This window comes from Malaclemys terrapin, chromosome 8, assembly GCF_027887155.1.
Source record: "Malaclemys terrapin pileata isolate rMalTer1 chromosome 8, rMalTer1.hap1, whole genome shotgun sequence".
In the NCBI taxonomy this organism is placed as follows: domain Eukaryota; kingdom Metazoa; phylum Chordata; order Testudines; family Emydidae; genus Malaclemys; species Malaclemys terrapin.
In genome coordinates this window covers 52577290-52599525 of record NC_071512.1, presented here as the reverse complement: position 1 = coordinate 52599525, position 22236 = coordinate 52577290, and the positions used below count along the sequence as shown (strand labels likewise).

Below are 22236 nucleotides of genomic sequence, written 5' to 3'. Positions count from 1 at the left end.
TTGACTGTGCGTTGTGTGAAAGAATACTTCCTTTTGTTTGTTTTAAACCTGCTGCCTATTAATTTCATTTGGTGACCCCTAGTTCTTGTGTTATGAGGAGTAATAACACTTCCTTATTTACTTTCTCCACACCAGTCATGATTTTATAGACCTCAATCATATCCTCCCTTAGTTGTTTCATTTCCAAGCTGAAAGATCCCAGTCTTATTAATCGCTCCTCATATGGAAGCTGTTCCATACCGCCAATCATTTTTGTTGCCCTTTTCCGAACCTTTTTCAATTCCAATACATTTTCTTTGAGATGGGGCGACTACATCTGCACGCAGTATTCAAGATGTGGGCGTACCATGGATTTAAATAGAGGCAATATGTTATTTTCAGTCTTAAAATAGGATGGAGGTAAACAGCAAGGTGTATTTACAAAGCTCTGCCCATGCCTATGCTGTTTTAGTCTGTAGATGTGTCTGACAATGGTTTCAAACAAAGCTTGCAACCATCCCAACATGCTTATGAACCGTATTAGATCTCTGGTCCGAAACCATGTAATGTACTAGTTGTGGGGAGGCCTCTACAGGATGGGGATACAAAAAATCCCTCTTCACATTGGAAGGGAAAACTGTGCTAGTAACAGCTGCATTTGAAAGCATGATTCTGGCTCAACAGGGTATGCCACCATTCTGAACAGTTCAGCCTGCTGCTCAGTGGAAGCCTCAGGTCTAAGAGCTCAGGCTGGTGAATGCACACTGCAATTACCTTCTCAGCATGCTTGACTTCATCTTGATGCTGCTCTGTATCCACCTCTTCCTCTTCATACTGCCCGTTATTCAGAACCCATGCAGCTGTCCTTTCCACTGGTGACATTGTGGCTGAGTCCACAGGTGACTGAACCTGAAGCAGAGAGGGCTGTAAGCATCTGTCGAAGAAATCACATATTGCCTGGCTCTACAGTCAAAGTTACTCAGAGGAGAAAAATGGAGGGAGAAGGCCATCGTGAGTCCAGCAGTATCAAAGGCTCACCATCGCTACTTTCTTCCAGAGACACTCCAGACACATACTATACTTCAACCCCTCTAACATCAGTGCATCCAGGAAAAGTTTAATGCAGAAAGACCCCTCTCTGAATTAAACCCATGCACACAGCTTCCCTTTCCCCTCAATCAGAGTCATCGTCCTAAAACAATTCCATACTCCTTACGGACAAGAAAGGGGAGTGAAGGCATGCACGCAGCAGAATCAGACAACACACACCAGAGTCCAGAAGTACTGTGGTTTAGGTCTCTTATAAGGAAGATTAAAGACAGTACAAGACACTTCAGAAAGGAGATGGGCTTACATTTGAAGAGATGACTGTTTGGTGCTTGCTGATATGCTATGTGTTTGCAGACGCACTTTCCTTTTTATGGAAAAAAAATCTTGTTACTGACTGGGTCCTGGCCATGTTCACCTTCTGCTAGCTAGCTTCCTGGTAAGGCTGTCTCAGTCCCCCTCACACAGCACGAAAGGCGAGGAAGTTTTTATTTGTAGCTTGTTTGTGAATGGCAGGTTTGTTACTTTGAAGAAGTGAGGCACTTAACTTGAGATACAATTTTTCTTTAATACCTTTGTGGTTCATTGTATTAAAAATGCAATTGTGCGTGTGTTACTGCGGAACTGTATGTAACTCCTCTAGGAGGAGGGAGATGCTAATGTAATTCCTATGGTTATCAGCCCTTGAAGCCCCCAAAAAACCCTTTAGGTGAGGTGTTAAGGCCTGCTCCTGCCAGAGCCCATGGTAGGGTTGGGGTGATTTCAGGTAAGCTTATTAATAATCATGTAGGTTCTTGTATGGTCTTTAATATGTTTTCTTTGTAATGCTTTTCTCTTAAGAATAAAACAGGCGTGCACCAAAAGAGCTGTGTGGAACCTACACATGGGGGCAGACACACTGTTAACCTGCTATGAAGTGAAGACAAGCAGGTCAGCTTCCTTTGCTAGGAACAAAACGGTGAAGGCAGGGAACTGTTCAGCCTGGAGATACCCCAGTCAGAAGGGAAAGATGGGTGCCCTTGTTGGACCATAGAGGAGAATATGGGCACAGATGCCCTGAAGTGAGATGCCAGAATTTCTAAATTCTGGGAAATATTGCTGTTGGGAGAGCAACATTGCTTTATTTCCCCAGCTCCCCCTTTGTGAAACTTGAAAATAAAAGTTTCTTTCCCGGCCTGCTTTCCTTTCTCTGTTAACATGACAATTTGATGCCTTGTTTCAGCAGCAGTATTAAGGACAATATCAGCACATTGCTGGGGATAAGGCAATTTTGTTCTGCTCTATAAATATACTTTCCTATTACCAAGGGTTGTTGGTCCTGAGCAGAGAGAATATGGATAACTATGGCAGCTCTGCTGAAATTTTGGCACTCAAACTCTTCCGTATAAAAAGCGCCTAGAGTTACACCATACTCAGCCAGCACTGATGGAGAGCTGAGCGTGAGGGATCATACTGTATGGCGAAGTGGCTAGTTGTTAACGTGGAGGGGCTTACTCTAGGAAGGAGGCAGTCCTGAGTCAAAGTCTGATCAACCACACGACCTACATCTCCTATGTTACTGCTTTAGACAGACAAGAAAAGCGGAGCATTGTGGGCTGGGCTGGGCGCTTTGAGGTGGCGGGGTGGAGGCTACTGTAGTCTCTTCCCCACTGGAGCTGTTGCCGATACAGTAGAACCACTGGAAACCACTCTCACCACTCTCCAGATTAGCAGCTACGTGTGATCCCTTTCGAGCAGCTGAGCGTACTTTCCCACTGGGGCCAGCTATGCACTGAGAGGTGGTGCTGCTACTGAGGCAGAGTGAGCTATTGTTAGGGCCCAGCTGCTCTTACAAGTCTCTATCAAGGTTCCCAGCCAAAGTCCACAAGCCTGCCACGGGGAAGAGAAGACAAAAAGGGGCATAATGTAGTGAGGCCCCAGAAGACTATGCCACGGGAAGGCTGAGGGTCTCAGCAAGCTGCTGTTGTGCAACAGGGGCAGAACATGGGGATCTAGAATGAAGCTCTGGGACCTTTACGTGGAGGGCTTTGGATGCCAAAATCTCTCCATGAATGCAAAAGGGGGTGTCCGACTACACAGGTGTATGAGAACAGTGTTTATTAGCCACCTTGCCTGGATGGCAACAGAGCACTGAGTGATGTAGTTATCCAGGTCGGATATGAGCGATGGCCACTGGCTTTCTGGAGGAGTGTAGGTTTTTTGTTTTAATTTCTTAGTGGAATAGTGGTAAACTAAAAATATGGATATCCGAGGAGCAGGGGACATTCCCCAACACATTATAATCATTTAAAATCAGCTAAATTATGAGTCCAAATGGGTCAATGTCCTCCCTTTCATTTTTACCCCTCCTTCTCAAATGCACAAAGGCACTTAACTAGCTTCACATACTAAGTAATGGTCTGTAGAATTTCAGATTGTTGTCTCATTTAGTATTTTAAAAAGTGACTGAGCTGCTGGGCTGAGATCTTGCTTGCTAGGTTTCAGGGAAGCATATTTTATAGGGGAGTTATAATATTTTACAATAAGAGTTTGCTCAGCCTCATATCAGGTCAGACATCCAGGTATGATTTCCAGTTCCAGTCTCTCTTAGGTCTTGTCTACACTGGCGGTTTACAGTGCTGCAACTTTCACTCTCAGGGGTGTGAGCACAGCCTCCTGAGCACAGCAAGTCTTAGCGCTGTAAACAGGGCCGGCTCCAGGCACCAGCTTAACAAGCAGGTGCCTGGGGCGGCCAAGGGAGAGGGGCGGCAGGTCCCTCACTCCCTCTAGGAGCGAAGGACCTGCCACTGAACTGCCGCTGCCGATCGCGGCTTTTTTTTTTTTTTTTTTTGCTTGGGGCGGCAGAAATGCTGGAGCTAGCCCCAGTGTAGACAGTGCACCAGCACTTGGAGCTACGCCCCTCATGGAGGTGTTTTTTTTAAAGAGTGCTAAGAGTGCCGTGACCACACAAGCCACGTTAAAGCACTGCCGCAGTGCTTTAGCGTTGCCAGTGTAGACTAGCCCTTAGTCGCATGCTCAGGGGCTGAGAGTGCTGCTGACACAGTGACTCAGCCATTGGTCTAGGGGATGCCTTAGGTCTGCCAACAATGACATGCTGATTCTAGCAACAAGGAGCCCTGCCAGTGATGGGTGTAGAGATGGGTCAGAGAGAATTTCAGGGCTTTGACAGAGATGGAGGCCCTCTGCCCCGAAAGAGAGAAATTTGCGGTGGAAAGGTTAATAACCCTCTTGGTGGCAGCATGACTGATATTGCTATTAGTAGTGACTCAACTTTATACATATCCTCCTGCAGTTAGACTTCTCTTGACAGTATTTGCTGTGAGACAGAGACAGCAGAGAGAACATGGACCATGGGCAGCTCTGCCACCAATCAGCATCTCTCAGGAGTAAATACTGTTGTAGCCACTGGGAACTGCTAGAAGGCTTGAAGGATTTTGATCCTTAACAAAAACAAAATTGCTTTTTATTTTGCTTCTGGAGGGATAAGATTTCACAAGGGTCAGGGCAAACTGCATTAATGACCTCCTTCTAGACCTCTGGCTCACCAGCATATCCTTTCAGTTAACCTTTAAATTGAAGAGTGGAATATTTTCAGAAATCAAATTCAAAAGCATGAACAGTTAGGACACCAACAAAGAAGCAGGCGGCAAAGGGTAAGATGCAATTTGAAAACACTAACAAGAGTCCCAAGTGACAATATTGTAGAAAAGAGGCCAGAGAGGGAAATTTATTCAATATCAAAATTTCTCTGAAAATTCTATCCCCCACCTCCTCACTAAATGGAAGACCGAAGCTAATGTCTCCCAGACAAGCAAACAGCCCTGCTCTGTGCTCAAAAACATATGAAACTTGCAAAGAGGTTGATAATGACAAATACCCACAAAGCAACACTCAGAGAACTCAGCCAACTTTTTTTTAAGACAGAAAAAGAATTCCACAGTGATATTTGCAATTAAAAATATGCAGTGGAATTTGCTTCAAGAACAGGCTGGCCACTGAAGTCAGAACAGCTCAAGAAGCTCCTCAGTTGTCTGGGATACAAATAACAGACCAGATTGATTTCTGTGACTGAACTGGGAGCAAGGAAACGAACTGTACTGGTGAAAAGAGTCAGTGTAGAAAAGGAAGGGTGGAAATCTGGGCAGACACATATAACTCAACTTCTATCTACAGGGCCAGTGGAAATGTCGTCTGTTGAAGCTGACCATAGCTATAGGCATCAATATGGCTGAAGGATAAAAGGAGACGGTAGATAGAGGAGGAAAGTTTGTGACATCACTTTCACTCTGTCATTTCTAAGCAAATGGAGGAAACTGCTTTACTTCATAGGAATATGGCGATCGGTACCTCAAGATGAAACAGACCCAAAAGGAGATTATCCAAGAAGTTGTAAACAGCCAACTGGGGATTTCTCAAACACGCAAAGGGCAGTGGCTGTAGGTTTTCCCACGCATGCCCATATGCACGTGTACGTGCTGGAGAAAAGGGTCAGTAATATTTTTTAAAAGGCTGCTTTAAAAACAGCCTATTTGTTTCCCCACCCCACTGCCTTCAAGTAAGTGTGTGTTTATTTTTCTAGCCATTTCCAGTAAAAGGTCTTAAGGAAACTAACTATTTCCAGAGGGAATTCCGATAAGGCACTACTTGCAGTACAAAATGAAGCTACCAGCAGAACACGCACACTGTTTCACCTGGCAGCCGAAGCATTAGAAGAGCAGTTAGTGGATTTCCAAGTACAGCTCCTATTATACTGGGCTGAAGATTCCCGCCCCCCTCCCCCAGCAGTGGTTTAAATATATAATATATGGTACCATCCAACATACTGTATCTATCAACCCGCCTATACCCACATACAAGACAAGCACCCAAAATGAGGGATATGCACACAAACAACATAAAAAGCTTTAAACATTATGGGATTCATTTCTTTGGTATAAATATAATTGCCTAATAAGCTTGACTTTGTGATTCAATATTTCTGATTTCAGTTACAGTAGCGAAAGCCAGACATCATATGGTAGTTTTCAAGCACTGATTGTTCTCGGGTTCCCAGATACCAGGTATGGGTTGCCCTGCTTTTTCTCCCATACATTGCTAAAGGCCTCGCCTACATTTAAAAGGGTTTGTTGGTGTAGATACATACTGGTAGAGTGATACCAACAGGCTCTCCTGGTGGAGATGCAGCTAATACCAGCAATGAGCTCTTTTGCCAGTACAGCGGTACCAGCAAAAGGACTTTTTGCCGTGCTGGTATAAGTGGAGTCTGCACTACCAGCTGCCATACAACTACCAGTTAGGGGTGCACTTTTTTTCACACTCTGAATCAATACAGCTCTGCTGACAACATTTCTAAATGTAAACCAAGTCTAAGCAGTTGTAGCTTTCCCTTGCCACAAGTCCTCACTCGCACCTTTGTGACTTCCAGGATGGGACACTGCAGTGCTGTTTACTTGGACCTACCCGTAAAGACCACCTGGAAGATTCAGCTAGTGCAGAATGCAGCCACCTGGCTCATGTATTGTGTCAGCATGAGCACATAACAGCTGTTGTCAGAGAACTGCAGTGGCTTCCTTTCTGCTTCCCTGTGCAATTCAAGCTGCTGGTTTTAATATATCCCAGGGCCTCATTTCAAAGCCAGATAAGGTCATTGAATGACAACAATATACTTAGCTTTCACGTAAACTACAAAACTCAAGTACTTAAAAGCAAGGATATTAACCTTTAGGACATCATAAACCTTAAACTGCCTAGAAATGCACTGTTCTAACCTAGAGCAGAGAAATGAATACAGGACATCTTCATAGATCAGAGTTAAGGGGGTTGTGCTATGGACTGTTGGGCATTTGTATGGACTATCTATCTTAATTTCCGTATTTAAGTATTTCATTTTATGGGATACCATTACATTGTACACATCAGTTAAAATATTTATCAGACACTTTTTTTGTTGAATACTATATAATTGCTGTTTGTTAAGAACAAAATTCTGTAAGATGAAACACCATAATGTTATTGACTTCTGGTAAAATTAAGTACACCGCTACCTCGATATAATGCGACCCGATATAACACGAATTCGGATATAACGCGGTAAAGCAGTGCTCCGGCGGGGCGGGGCTGCGCACTCCGGTGGATCAAAGCAAGTTCAATATAACGCGGTTTCACCTATAACACGGTAAGATTTTTTGGCTCCCGAGGACAGCGTTATATCAAGGTAGAGTGTATGTGGATTTGCATATGAGGCCAATCAATATGCATTAGACATAGGTAAATATATATTTCTATTAAGTGTTTCCATTTTGTTCATATTCTGATATTACTGAGGACAGAGTAGTGGAGGATGGAGCTAAGGTTGTTGGGTTGTGACGAAATATACATTTCTTTATGCTTGATGAGAATATTGCATTTGCTTAGCAGTTGGGCAACACAGATTCTATGCTATTCTTATCGATTCATTTCCCTCCTCTTAAGTAGGCAAATATACTGTAACTCAGCCATCTCAACTGGCTTTTGAAACAGTTTTTTGTTCTTGAAATTCTTCAGTTTTTGTTTCTTTGAACAAATTTGTCACTTTTCCTATTGTGAAGATAAACTGGAAACACAGTTTTTTAAAGTCTTAATTTGATTATCTTGTGCTCATTTTATTTAACAAGTGAGAGTTGTTGGCCAAGCTAATAATGGTAGCAAGGCAAACCACAACCTGTGCCTGCTGCTCCTTCCCATTCCAGCCTCTCCTCACATAATACTAGAATCAGTTCACATTTCTTGTTTCACATTTAAATAAAGTACGTGGAAAATGTTGAAGAGGGCAGTTACCTTAGAGGGTTACAAATACAGAGAATGGACAAAATCTGGGAGAAGGATTTTGTTCCTACCTGCTGCGTCTGCTGCCGCTGAATTGCCCTCACTTTGGGGACAGGGCTTTCTCTGGAGGACGAGGACTGCTGCCGTGACCGGCTCCCATTCTGAACTGGCTCTGTCACCATTGCACCTGAAGCTGCCGACAGGCTCCCTGTGCTCCGCAAGGAAGCGCTATGTGGCAGGGACTGTGGTGCTTTGGCCCTGGCGCCCAACCCAACCTGGTCCATTTTACGGATCTGTGCCTGCCCAGTGCTGTTCTGGCGGGGCAGAGCCATAGGTACATGCTTGTCTGGCACAGTGTGCCGCCTGGTAAAGTCCTCACTCTGTGTGCTGCGTTTGGTGAAGTCCTCCATGCTGCTGTTGCTGGGTCCACTGAGTTTGAAGTCTTCACTGTTACTTTGGCTCCGGGAACTGGCAGTGCTTAAGTTCTCCAAGCTGGAGTCCACAGAGGCCTTTGGCATTGGTGGAGGCGGGTTGTTGAGCTGGTAAACCGGATTCTGGAAGGAGAGGGGCTGGAGGCTGCCCTGCTGATTCAAGGCTGGGTGCAGCGGTCTCCTTACTTGGGGAGCGCTCTGCGGCGTGCTCTGAGTCTCCCGCAGTTGTTTGATGTTGGCCACCTGTGTTATAGAAAGCTGGCTGCCTGCCAGACGCAAAGGCACATCGTGCAGGATGGATGTGTGATCGCTGTGAGTTGCGTGGGGGTCCTGCAGGTCCATGAGGGAGACGCTACGTCCATTGGGCAGTATGCTCTCCCTCTCGTCCTTGTCTGAGTAAGTCATGCTCTGGGTGGATGCCTGCTGAACCAACAGTAAGGTTTTCCCTCGAAAATACCCATCTATATTTTCCTGGGTTGGAGATTTCAGTTTATGTGAGTCACTGTGGAGCAGATAGGCATTTGGTTAATTTTTAACCAGCCACAAGCCAGTTGATCTGTCCCAGAGATGCCCTTCTTCATCAATTAACCCCCTTCCCTCTCTCTAAAAAGCCTCAGGGAACTAGATTATTTCCTTTTGTGAAGCTTTTTACTTTTCTCAAGTCACAATACACACGTCTCCAATTAGTTTAGCTTTAAGAATAAAGCCTTACTTAAGAACTGCCTGACTATCTTCTCACAGGTAAAACTCAAACCTTTCCCACTGATTTCTGCCCCCTCGGACATTGCTATTTTTCAGCTAGATTCCAAACCAATCCAGACTTCATTTCACTCTTCCTCAGCCTCCCAGAACTGGAGGCTATACCTATTCAATCTGTCTGAACATGTAATTGATTGCAGGAGTTGCTGAAGGCCCAGAAAGTAGACACATCTGAGACACAAAACAGAGCCTTACACTTGGCAGCACAAAGCATGGACAGAGAAACCACTAGGTTGCAAGTTCTCATGCATTTCAGCCATCACCAGGCTTTGTGCTGGAGCTCTCCGGAATTGTAACAATTACAAGGTGAGAAATGTAACACTAAATACAGAACAGATTATTTTTGCTATTCTAATATTTTCATTCTCCCTCAGCCTAACTATAACATGCATTTCTCAATGCTATTGGAAAGGTAATCTGATCTCTTAGAGTGAGATATTTCAGTCAGCTTTACAGGATTTATATTGAGCTACACATTGTGTTTGTATCTTTCCATCTCATTGTACTTCACCCAGGTTGGCCAGTGGTATAAGGTTTGGTTTTTAATATCCTAAGTCATTGACTTTAGGCAAACCCCAGCATCCTGGCTAAGTGCAAAGTTTACATGTTTTAGCACTAGTCCTCGCATATCTTACTGGGATCCTGTCCTCCTTACTACAGATAGCAATTCTGAGTCCTAGCATGTACCTAGTTATAAATTTGGGGCGACTATGCTTGGACAGGGGTTCTCTTAACACAGTCTTACAACATGGCCGATCCTATATCCCTTCTACTTCATATCTACTCTTGAACCCTGGCTGTTACATACCCGTCAGTGGGGTCCTCGAATATCTTCTGAAGCCCTGAAGAGAGACTGCCACTGACATTTGGACTAGAGCTGTGCTCGGTGAAACGCCGCAGCTGCTGCTGTATTGGCGTAGGATTGGTCATTGACTTGGTGATGTCAGCAAGAATGCGAGGGAGGGGTCCAAGTTTTGCCACGGTCGCCTGTAGGAAGGAATTTTCACCCTGATTGGACAATAAGCACCGCGACATCCGCCATTTTTTTGATAACGATGCAGAGGGGTGGAGGTTGGAAGGAAGGAGGGTGGGTGTTTGTGTGTGGGTGTGGCAGGACCATAATGCATTGTTACGGAGCAGCGTAACCACGGCGACGAGATGAATGAAGGAGACGAAACAGGGTGCAGCAGACATTGAGGAAAGAAAAGGAAATAGAAAAGAAATTAGGATTGACCCCCAAAAATAAAATTCATGCTCAATAAAACCAAACTATTGCCATTCCAACGCAAAACTGTCATGCAAAGCAAACTAAATCCAGGGTGGAGTCAAGTTAAAAACTACAGTAACTACTAATTAATGGGAATTCAGAGACTACAGAATCAGCTAATGGGAGGGAACTTTTCAGGCAAAAGGGGTCATGTGGTAAAAGAAATGCATGCCAACAGAGAAGGGGGGGCTGCATTCAGGGGATCCAGGAGAGAATTGAAAGGGTTTGTGGGAGGGAGGTTTCCATTTCATCAGCCTTCTCCTTTTGGCATTCTACACTGATGCCATCTTTTGTACCAAAGTGCTATCAAAAGCTGGGAACTAACATGGCTTTCACCACTTCAAATGAAATTAAAATTAACGGCATGAAAACTCCAGTAACATTCACCCCAGTGCATGGAAACTCCAGTGACATCCAACCCAATATTTTCATTTCAGCCAGTGACTAGCGCCTAGTTACCACCTTGCATCGTTACACTTTAGACTGGCAAGACCTTACACAACAGCAACTGACCATAAAGCGGAGTTCTACCAACACTTTATCCCTGTGGTGGAGGCTGCTGTTCAGATTTTCTGTTCTTCTCCGGAAATCTACCCTGAGTTTATAAGGTGACTTTGGCATCTACACATTGCCACTGGTAGGGGTGCGGGTAGAGGGCAAGGGAGGTATTACACAGTAAAGCTCATTACAAAGACTACCTTCCTGTGAAAGACAGGTTCCACCCTCCCCAGAAACAGGCATCCAATCAGTTGTGTACAGTGTAGAGTTAGAGTTACTTTACACCCACTTGTTTCTCCCAATTATTTCTCCTTTATTAAAACCTCCAGCTTTTCCTGGTAACTTAATATATTCCCTTTCCTAGTCCCTGTAATCATTGCCCACAGTGAAGCAACATGGTAGTGTAACATTAACCCTTAATTCCCATTTTAGCACAAACAAAACCCCTTTCCCCAAACCTGTTAGGATATACTGAGACATCTGCACTGGGAAAAGAGCACAGTATACGCTGGCTTAATACTGTATCCGCTTCCTACCTCCACTCTCAAGCCACGTACCACTTATTTGCATTTTGAGAGCAGTTCTGCAGCCCCCAGTAACTATGAGATAAGATCTCATACCGGCAAATTCATAAGTCCAGTCCAGTCCAGTTCTAAAGAGGACTTTTTTTTCCTTCTTTTTCCTTCTGGCAATGCCAGAAGCTTTCAGTCTTTGGGCCAGATCTTCAGTTGAGGTAAACTGGCAATAGCCCGTTGTACATGAACTCAGGATCTGCCCATTTGTGTTCAGGTAGTCATTCCAGTGGCCTCAGGAAAGCAGTCTTTGTAGGAGAGATTTTACTGCATAGGACATTTAGAGTGCAAAAATGTAAGAGTGTAGATGGGAAACTGACAAACAAATCCAAAAATCCTTATAAAACTAAAATGTGTGTTTTTATCTTCATGCATCAAGGGCATTTAGATTTACTCTACTACACCAAACACAAATAATTTTATACTGTACCAGTAGGAAATAAATCTTTGAATAAATCATTATTTCTACAAACCTTTGTAGTAACAAAATATTATTAGCAGCTCTCTGCAGACCAACTCATCTCCAATTTGAAAAGAAAAGACCTGACAGGTACGGTGTAAATGGAATCTGGGACTGCAGACAACATAATGCGGATTTGAAACTCTGCAGTGTGATGGGAATAATAGCCAAATGCTTGTAAACATGTAAAAATGGCAAAATCTTATTCAAGAACTCTGTTCCTTGTGTCTGAGTCCTCTCTCTACTTACCAGTTTTTAATTCTATTGGCTCTGAAGAGCCCACATGGCTAGGGAAAAGCAAGCTGGAGTCTGTTCTGTCTCATGCATCAGCCAATTTGCCAGCTAAAGGCTGATGACAGAATGTCCATTACTGGTGATGGTGTAGGTAGCAGAACAGACACCGCCTGGTTTTCAGATCTCAGGAGCTTGCAGTGTTGGCTCTTAGAGAATCAACTTCACCATGCACAATGCGGGGCATGTAAAAATACGAATGGGACAGGGCATACATGGGGAACCTGATCTTATGCTAAATATGATCTAAAGCCGGTTGAAATCAACAGGAAGATTCCCAGATACTGCAATGGTCTTTGGCTCAGGCCCTTAATGAAAACACTGCTGTTAAACTATTCCAATCTGGGAGGAGGAGGAAAGCCTAAGAAGGGAATGTGCAGCAATGAGTTGTCTCCACTGATATTTCCATTCTCCATCCATGCCCAGCCCTTTTTACCCTGCACAGGTGTGAGTAAGGGAGTGGGTGTTCAGGGAGGCTTCATATCACTGTGCAGAGGACAACACTGAACACCCAGCCTCTGCAAAGCATTTACACTTGTGCTGGAGCACAACTACCTTGCACATCCTGTTCAAGGTCTCACAGGTCTTGCAGGAGCTAGGCCTTGATCTGGAATCATTGAAAGGATAAATATTCAACACCACAGTCACATACTTTTCTAAAGAGTTACTGAACTTTAGAAAGATCCCCCTAAAATAGGACTTGGGTATTTCCTGGTGTTGACAGTTGCTATGGTACTATTGCAGAATCCAGCCTCCCAGCCCTTGAGCCTGCTTTACCTTATCAAGTTGGGACACAACCTCCCATAATAGGGAGTGCAAAACTGAGAGCTCCCTGCCCAGATCAATGTAGCCTTCAAACCCAGGGGTGTTTGAGATGGTGTCTGGGTTAGAGATCTCCAGCAGAAAGCGCTTCATTCCCCCCCATTCATGTTCCAGGAAATCATTCATGAAGGCCATGTACTCCTCTTTATTACCAAACCTAGAGAGAGAGAGAGAGAGAGAGAGAGTGAGAGAGCGAATGACCTCCACACAGAATACAACAGATAAGTGTTCAGAGAATTATTCTAATGCTTTCCCCTTCATCTTTCTTCCTGAAAGGAGAAGGGGGAGGGAGGCGCACGTGATTGAAGAATCCCACTGCTTTGCTTGACTCATCTGGGTACTAACAATCCACTGTTCATACCACTGGGTGACAGGAACCACCACTGCCCTCCCCCCCCCCCCCCACTACCCTTTTAGGAGACTCTGGGCATATGTCCTTTGCATCATTCCTTTGGCTGGGAGTTTGGATAAAAAGAGTTACCACCTTCCAGTAACTTGTATTGAATTCTACTTGTATTCTTTATATGAGATCAAATAAAAACCAAAGTGTATATGTACTTACACAGAAAACACCTGATTCTGTTCTCAATTATAACAGTTTACACCAGTGTCATTTTACTGACTTCAGTGATTACTCCTGAAAACAGAATCAGGCCAACAGTGTACACATGGTTTATGTAGCCACGCAGTGTGTGGGTGGAAAAGTATCCTCCCCATTCAAAGTTTCACACAGTATTCCTAGGATTTAGCTTTAGAGTTGCATTTGCACAGAGCTCTCCTTTCCTTTCCTCAATAATATGCAGTGAGACTGAGACCCCTGAATATTTTGTTGTTTCAGGGCTAATATGCTACTGCCACCTACTTAGCAAAATTGGCGAGGTTCTGAATGACTTTAGCAATGAGTGTCAGAGTGCGAGATGTCCGGTCGTCAGGATACTCCTGCATGAGACTGAAGAGACTAGGGGACATGATAGCCGGGCACAGGAAACGGAGGAAGAGTGAGGCGCTGATCAGGCGTTCACTGATGTCCTGCTTGCCCCGACTGAGGCACTTCTGCTTCCAGGATGCGAACACCTCCTTCAGCTCACGAGGAAACACACTGCAAACAATTAAATCAATCAATCAAATGACAAAGGCGTGAAATGTAACAGGTTGAACTGACAGCCTGTCAGAGGAAATGCAAAACCATAAGAAACAGAAATGCTGGCTATTCTGTTATTTCAGCCCAGCAAATGTTATTAGGTTTCTAGTCTTAGCTCCTAGATCACCATTTTATTTGGTACACTTAAGTATTATTCAAAGCATTCCTCTAGAAGATATAAAACTAAATCCTTTTCGATCACTTTGATTTACAGGTTAAGAAATGTCCATCCCTAGTTTGAAGTGAATGACAAATTGGTTTGTAAAAATTCAGAAACACACTGAACTGTTGCTCATTTCTATAATTGGACTTCAAATTTTGAATGCTGAGTTAACTTTTTTTTTTATTATTACTTTTCATTTGATCTGGCCTGAAGCAGAAAAGACAGAATTTCAACATTTCAAGCTTGATCAGAAGTCGACACTAATAGAAATCTCCTGTGAAGCTTTTTCCCCACAATATAATTTCCAGACCACTATTGCAGATCTAAGAGGTCTGAAAAACATTTCACATAAGCATCCAAGCTATCAGCTGCTTATTCAAAGTTCAAATTGAACTTCTGAAGTTTAGTTTTCAAGTTACCCCATTGATTCAATCATCATTCACTGTATCTCCAGTGCCACAGTAAATATTTCAGGGGACATTCCCATATGGTACAGTACTTAGGACAGAGTATGGTGTCAGTACTCCTTGTTTGGACAGAACTTCTCTCTGCGATGTTGTGTAGAGAGTGGTAAGCCACAGGAACCCAAGCTCCTATAATATATGGAAGTATATTTGTCCTCGGTCTCACAACAAATGCTGCTTTCCCATATTTTGGAGAGAGAGGGATACTATTTTTACTTTTCCTAACCAAATGGTCAAACCAAGTGGCCAATGAGTGAGAGAGAGGTGCTTACCAATAGGAGTTGATAATCTTGCAAAAGGCCAGCTCACAACACATTTTCAAGTTGCTCTGATGATCAGTTAATTCACTGGATGAACATTTGCTGGGATCGACTTCACAGTTCTCATCTGACTCATATAAAGCCTTGATGAATTCCCCTGTAAGGGAAGAGGATTACAAACAGTGGCAATTATAGAAAAGTCTTCTTGATGTATCTCTAAATCCTGTTTATGCCTCTCCTTGGCAACTGCATTTTCTGCACCCAGCATCTGCAGTGAGGTAGTCTCCAGACACCAGATGTGGAGTACATGACTCCTCATAACTGTTTTCAAACACAGGATTTGCCATACCAGATCAGGCCACTGGTGCTCTAGCCAACGGCTGAGGCGTCAGAGGAAGGCAAATCCCACTCCTCTCCCTTCCCAAAATAATGAATCTAGCCAGCTGTGCAACTGCTGTATATTGGGAGGTGGGGAAGATGAGAGGGAGAATTCCTTTCTGACCCCTGCAAGATATCAGCTTACACCCTGAAGAATGATTATCCTTACCTCTTTTTGCATAAATAACAAATGTTATTAGTGATCATAAAATTATCCATTCCTTTAAAATGCAAAGCCAGGCTATTTGTCTTTGTGACCTTCTCTGGCAATGAATCTGACAATACTTTTTATTTTTATTAGTTCTCAATTTACTGTGTTTTAATTTCATTGAGTGTCACCTGGTTCTTGTGTTATGAGACATGGTAAAAAAGGAGCATCACCAGTTTTCACTCTGTTCTTTGCAACTGTGAATAATTCAATCCAGGTTAACTAATTCTGGTTTATGCAGTCTCTTGTCATCTTTACATCTTGCGGAATCTTTGACGCCTATTTCTAGAGCTTTTAAATTTCTACCCTCTCTTTCTTAAAGTGAGGCAATTGAAATTGGACACACAACTTCAGACTGGGCATGGTGGGACCTCCATTGGTTGATATTCTGTAATGTCAGAGTATTTTCTACTCTCTCTCATATGGACTCTAGCATACTCATTACTTTTTAAACTGCCACTGTGCACTGGTATCTTCCCTTATCTGCTTAATGATTCAGTGACTCCTCAGTTGTGTCCTCAGAAGATGTTCCCAGTTTGGAGTTTATGCCGGAAGGACTGTCCGTGCAAAAATTGTTGTTTAAGAAAGAAACAAAAAAAAAACCCAAAACCAAACCACCCATGGCTTTGCAAGCAGGACAGGTAGTACATTTACCCAAATCTTTTCACCTCCACAAATTTTTGTTCATGTGCTTGAGTATATAACCTTACAGCCAACACCTGGTCATGCTGTAATTATTCTGAACAAGTATTCATAGTTCATGGGAAAATCCAGTTTAGAAACTTGCTGGTGCCTGAACCCTGGGAAGAAACGGAACCTACAACTTCCTGAAATGAGTTCTGTTCACAGTGTACTTTGCCACAAAGGTTGAAATTGGGCCATTAAAGGATTACAGGGCAACTTCAACAGCACAGAATAAGGGTATGTCTTCACTACCCGCCGTATTGGCGGGTAGCAATCCATTTATCCGGGATCGATCTATCGCGTCTCGTTAAGACGCGATACATCGATCCCCGAACGCGCTCACCGTCGACCGTTGCGTAGCTGAAGTTGCGTATCTTGGATTGATCCCCCCCCCCCAGTGTAGACCAGCCCTAAAGCTGTGAGGAGCATTATTTAGTACTTCAACTCTGGCCAAAGAGAAGAACTTCTAAGAGGAGAACTGAAGTATTAGAAAGCAGCTTTTCACAGCAGAAGGAAGGAGATTCAATCTAGTAAACAGCAATGCTATAGTATAATCAAAACAAGTATTTTTGGCTGATGAATAACAATTTGATAAAAAACTAATTGGTTATTTTTAAGATAATCTGGGCTCCACTACAGAAAAATTATGCGGAGGGAAGGCAGTTTAGTATTATTTGCTAAGTTAAGTGCTCAGCACCGCTTCTAGGTAAGCAAACTCTGGTTGTAACAATAGTTTCCAAAGCATTTTTTATGCACTTGTAACTTGTTCTCCGTAGTCCATAGCCAGATCCTAACCATGTATTAAAATGTGCTTGTAGGTATACTATACACTTAATACTGAATTCAGCGTGGTTAATTTGTTTTGCACAGTATGGAATCTAACTGAATGTATTGTGTAATGCACTTAAAACTAGATAAATATATCTTCAAGAGCCATCTTGGCCTAGGCTGGAAACAAGCTGAATGACGTAACAGGTCTTTTTCCATCGCTAACTTCTATGATTCACAATCTTATCGCTTAGTACTGGTGTCCAAAACAATGTATAAATAGTATAAATAAAAGTATCCATGTAGCTACTGCACATTAAAGGACTCTCAGTCAAATGTAACATATTGAACCAAAAGGTGATAATTAAATCTGCCGGAAGACAAGGCATCAAGTAAAATGCTGCTTGCCTCCATGTACTGGGCTAGATTCTGCCACTCTTACTCATGTTGAGTAGTGCCTTAAGGGTCTACCCAGTGAGAGTAAAGCTGGCAGAATTTGAAAAGATATACACAATACACTCAAAATACACATAATCACATCTCCGATTCTGACTTGAGACACTGACTAATCTGGCCAACCACTTAACACATGGATGACTGGCCAGTTTCCAGGCCACTAGGGAGGAGGGCTGGGTCTCTTGGAAGGAGTCAGTTCTGACATGATTTAACCTGGCCTGCCTCAATTTCCAATCTCCCCTAGGCCAAGAAACAGGAGGGGAAAGGTGGCTCATCTTGGGACCTTGGGCAGGAGAAGAACCAGCATACAGCTGGCAGTGCCTCTGTCACGGAGTGTGGGGGGACCCAAGGCCCTGCACCCCCGGCTTCCTGCGATTCACCATGACTCTCAGCCAGCCAGTAAAGCAGAAGGTTTATTTAGACGACAGGAACAGAGTCCAAGACAGGTCTTGCAGGCACAGACAACAGGATCCCCCCAGTTAGGTGCATCTTGGGGTCCCAGGGCACCACAGCCCCTTGGGGGTCAGAGACCCGTCTGCCTCCCAGCCATTCCACCAGCCAGCACTGAAACTCCTCCCCAGCCTTTGTTCAGTTTCCCGGGCAAAGGGGTCACCTGGCCTCTAACCCCTTCCTGGGTTCTCATGTTACATGCTCAGGTATCTTCCCTCGGCCAGTCTCCCATCCCCCCATGCAGACCATCCTAGCCACACTCCCCTGCCTTCCCAGCCAACACTCCCCACTCAGCATTCAAAGGCCACATTAAGAACAGTCCCAGTTCGTCACAGCCTCCTTGTAGAGAAGCTGTCCATTTACTGGGAGCTGTGCGCACTCTGAGTCGCAATGGGTATGTCTACACAGCAGAGGAAAAACCCGTGGCTGGCCCGTGCCAGCTGACTCGGGCTTGCAGGGTTCAGCCTAAGGGACTGTTTCATTGTTATATAGATTTCTGGGCTCAGGCTGGAGCCCAATTTGGGACCCTCCCACCTCACACATCTACATGACAGTGAAATAGCCCTGCAATCCGAGTCGGCTGGCATGGACCAGCTGCAGGTGTCTAGTTGCTGTGTAGACATACCCAATGTTGGGATAGCACTTGTGGCTGGGATTACTTGTTTGGCAGTGGCACGTGTCAAGAGCAAAGCTGGGGGGGCAGGGAGGAATGGACACAGAGCCAGCAGTGTCTCTGTGCAGGTAAGACAGGTAGACAAGCAGGCTTGCTGGAAGGGGTAAGGCTAGGAAGGCGGGAAGTTGGGGGATAGGGGGAGTGCTGGTATGGGGATGCAGGTGGTCTGGCCTAGTAGAGCAGGAGTCAGGTCTAGTGGGCAGAGCAGGTGTCCAGGTTGGGGAATGGCACCAAGGGTCAGCACCAGAGTCAATTTCTAATTGCCAGAGTCAGAAGCAAGAATCGAAGCTGAGGGTCAGGGCTGAGGTCAGATAGCAAAAATCAGAGCCAAGGGTCAAGCCAAAGTCAGGGTCAGAAGTCGGAGGCCGGGGTCGGAGCCAGGACTGATCACAGATGGTTGGAAGTGAGGTGTAAGGGCAGGAACTAGAGGAGAGGCAAGGATCAAGCACGGGGATGGAGCACAGTGGGAACAGGAGTGAAGACATGGGTGAGACAGGAGTGGAGCAGGAATTAGGAACAGGGTTGGGTGCAAGCACAAGCAGGATCCAAAGTAACCACAAGAAGAAATCACCTTGTTGCTTGGGCAAACTTTCTGTGCCACCTTCTGGCTTAAATAGCATGGTTGGAACAACTGGTAGAGCTGGACAATCCTCCAGTCAGGGCTTCCGTGGACGGTGCCTTGACTGAGGCTATAGTCCTACTAGCTTCTTGACCCACCAGGTTTCACCAGACCTTGGGTGGAGGACAGGATGCAGTTGCTGTCTGTGGTCTCCTAGGTCTGGGTTTGAGACCTGGGACATCACAAGAGCAAGAGCTAAGCATGTAGGCTGAGATGAGCACCTGGAGAACAACTGATTCTGTTCTTTTCCTTGAGTAAAGAGCACTTCAGACAAGCATCTCAAAGGGTCACCGGAACAGCTTGAAGCAGGTTCTCCTGGTTTGTGATGCTCACTAGCCTCACAGCCTCATTCTCTCCAGCTGGCCACATGTAACCCTGAATATTTCTGTTTGCATCTGGTGCAGGATTAGAAGGTTAGGGTGGGATTAAGAGAAACGTGACTCTCAGGGTATTGAATTAATTGCTTAAAAGCAGAGGTCATGACCAATGCTTGTGACTCAGAGGGCCACCCTGGAAATTTGCCAGTAGCTCAATGCTACTGTATAGTGTGTATACAAATTGTCAAATCTTTATTATAATACATACATGCACCCAACCCCAATACTGGCTTGGACTTGTATCTTCCTTGACAAATGAACAGGAACAGCTTGGTTGGAGGTGCCCCAGCAATCAAATCCAGTGGATGATCAGCTTTGCACTCAGCCTCACACCCCTAGGTGCATATCAGTTTTCAGGTGGGACTTTGGGCTGCCCTGCTGTATGGAACATCTTCAACATTACGATTCCTTTCCCCCACCAAAGGGGCTATGCAAGTTTACGCAGAACACTTCTGACCCTTTCTTGAAATTTCCACTTAGCTTCTTTCAGCTGGGATTATATGTGATACTGGATTCACCAGCAATATCCAGATGCAAATCTTGCACGATGCAAAAGCACTGAACTTCATCTATATTGTCAGTATCTTTCCTAGTTGTTAGATTATCAAAATCACCTTTATCCCTATTCATGTACTCCACACTGAATGATTCATAAATCATAATGAAGACCTATGACATTTAAATCAATAAGGAGAAACAAGGGAAAAGATGGTACCTAGAAAAATGTAGAGCATTGGGATGAGATAACCATTAAACGGGACCCCTTAATCCACACAGAAGTGAGTGTGATCTTTTTTCAGCTGCTGCAAATCTTAGGAGCCAAATCTTGTCTCTGCACTCCATAAACAAGAAGGGCCCAGATGCAGCAGAACCAGTGAGGTTCTACTGCACATGGTGAGAGAGCAGCATTTCAGGAGTACACGCAAGGGACATGCCACAAGTCCCCTAGATGAAAGATCCCTGTGCCGTTGTATGCACTGGCTGAGGCCAGTGGATCTGGTGCTATGTGGCAAGGGGCCATGAATCTTAGTACACGGCGGTCCTAGAGCCATAGAACCAACTCCAGCCTTGAGGCTGGAGTAGCAGTCAATGCATTTCCCACGAGGATACTCAAAGCACAGCCATGTTACTTGGTGGATTGCTCTGACAGTATTTGGCTCTAGGTTCTGTGAAAGAGAGAGAGAGAGACTGGTACTTTCTTACCTAGTGCATCATGAAGATACTTCTGTCCTACCAGCTTTAGGTACTCCTCAATGGCTTTGGTGGCAAGTGTATTCTCCCTGAAGATCAAAACATCATGCTCCCCACAGCGATCTACCTCAGACATCACCAGATCGGTCAAGAAGTCCTGAGGGAAAAAGTCCAGCAGGAATAAGGTTTATTAACCAAACAGAATCATGCTATGCTCTTTCAATGACTTTAGAACCCAGATGGGAAGAGTAAAAGGAGCCCTGCACTCTTCAAAACAGGATGAGAGGATTATTGAACTGAAGTGCCTGGCCTCGGGGAAGGCATGCAGATATTACAGCACTGGGGGCTATACAGATTAGCTAGAGTTCCCCTCACATTTGTGTACCTGACTGCATAGGCCAATACAGATTCCCAGCTCTGTCATTTTTGGACTCATTTCTAAAATTGGAATAGCAGCTGGGACTGGTGGGTAAAATTAGAAAGGTGGAAGCAGGCCGCTAAATAAAAAATCCCTTCAACCAAGCTTTTTTGACATTTTATGACATATTCACTCCTCCATGGCTGACATGTTATAGTCATGCTTTACTGATGTATGTTAGAGATAACTAGCTCCGTTTCCCTGCTATCCAAACTCAAAATATCAGGAGGCAAGCAAATCCAACTTTTTATTGAATAAAGGAATTTTATTAAGAAGGATTTAGACTAATGAAATTAATGAGCATAAAATGGGCTGGGGATTTGGGAGACGAAGTTAGCACTCCTACTATGCCTTGATTTAGCATTGTGTTGAACTGCATTCAGGCTATCAGGCACGCCAGACAGAACAAAGGGCAAGAATCAAAGCAGACTGCAAGCTCCTAATACAGGACCCAGTCCTGCGTGGTAATCAAATTCCTCAGCTGCTTACTCCAGCAGGAACTGAGGGCACTCAGCATCCCACAGAAAGCAATCAGCTCCTTCCAGAATCCAGCCTCAGACACTATAAAGCTCCTGGGGGCAGAGACCAAATTTTTGTTTGTTTTCTACATCTTTTAACATCCCATCAAGCCTCTGTGAATAATACAACAGAAGCTTGCTAATCTGCAGGAAAAAAAAGTGGCAGCCTCTCACACAGTTAGAGGTCGTGAGGTCTCACATCCCTAAAATGCTACTTCACAAAATTTACTGAAGCACATTACTAGTATACTAGGAAGTCTCTAATAATTGGCAATAGTTTTCTCAATCAGTGTAAATTAGTGAGATTCAAGCGTAACAACAATATAATAAAATCCTGGATTGATCACTTGAGAGCTCCAGGTTGTAATATCCTACATTGTAAGATTTCACCAGTACATTAGAATCCAAAATACAAGCACTACAAAGGTAGAGCTTTAACATGCTAATTTACTTATCTGTTGCAAGGAACACTGAAGGAATCTGGAGATGGCTTGCCAGAATTATTACAGTTCAATGCTATAGGAGCTACTCTAGCTGT

General features: G+C 44.3%; 1 protein-coding gene across 10 annotated transcripts in view; it reads right to left on the bottom strand.

Moving 5' to 3' along the window:
- Positions 1 to 22236, bottom strand: part of RASAL2 (RAS protein activator like 2) — a 274328-nt gene that overhangs the window by 13557 nt on the left and 238535 nt on the right. For 7 of the 10 annotated variants that reach the window (XM_054037195.1, XM_054037199.1, XM_054037200.1 and 4 more), the window contains 7 exons: positions 20775 to 20919; positions 14971 to 15115; positions 13793 to 14029; positions 12886 to 13087; positions 9829 to 10028; positions 7902 to 8763; positions 754 to 888 (listed from right to left, as the gene is read on the bottom strand). In XM_054037195.1, coding sequence (XP_053893170.1) covers positions 754 to 888; positions 7902 to 8763; positions 9829 to 10028; positions 12886 to 13087; positions 13793 to 14029; positions 14971 to 15115; positions 20775 to 20919 — 1926 coding nt within the window. The remainder of the gene's footprint in view (positions 1 to 753; positions 889 to 7901; positions 8764 to 9828; positions 10029 to 12885; positions 13088 to 13792; positions 14030 to 14970; positions 15116 to 20774; positions 20920 to 22236) is intronic. The other 3 variants (XM_054037197.1, XM_054037198.1, XM_054037201.1) reach the window with 1 other exon arrangement.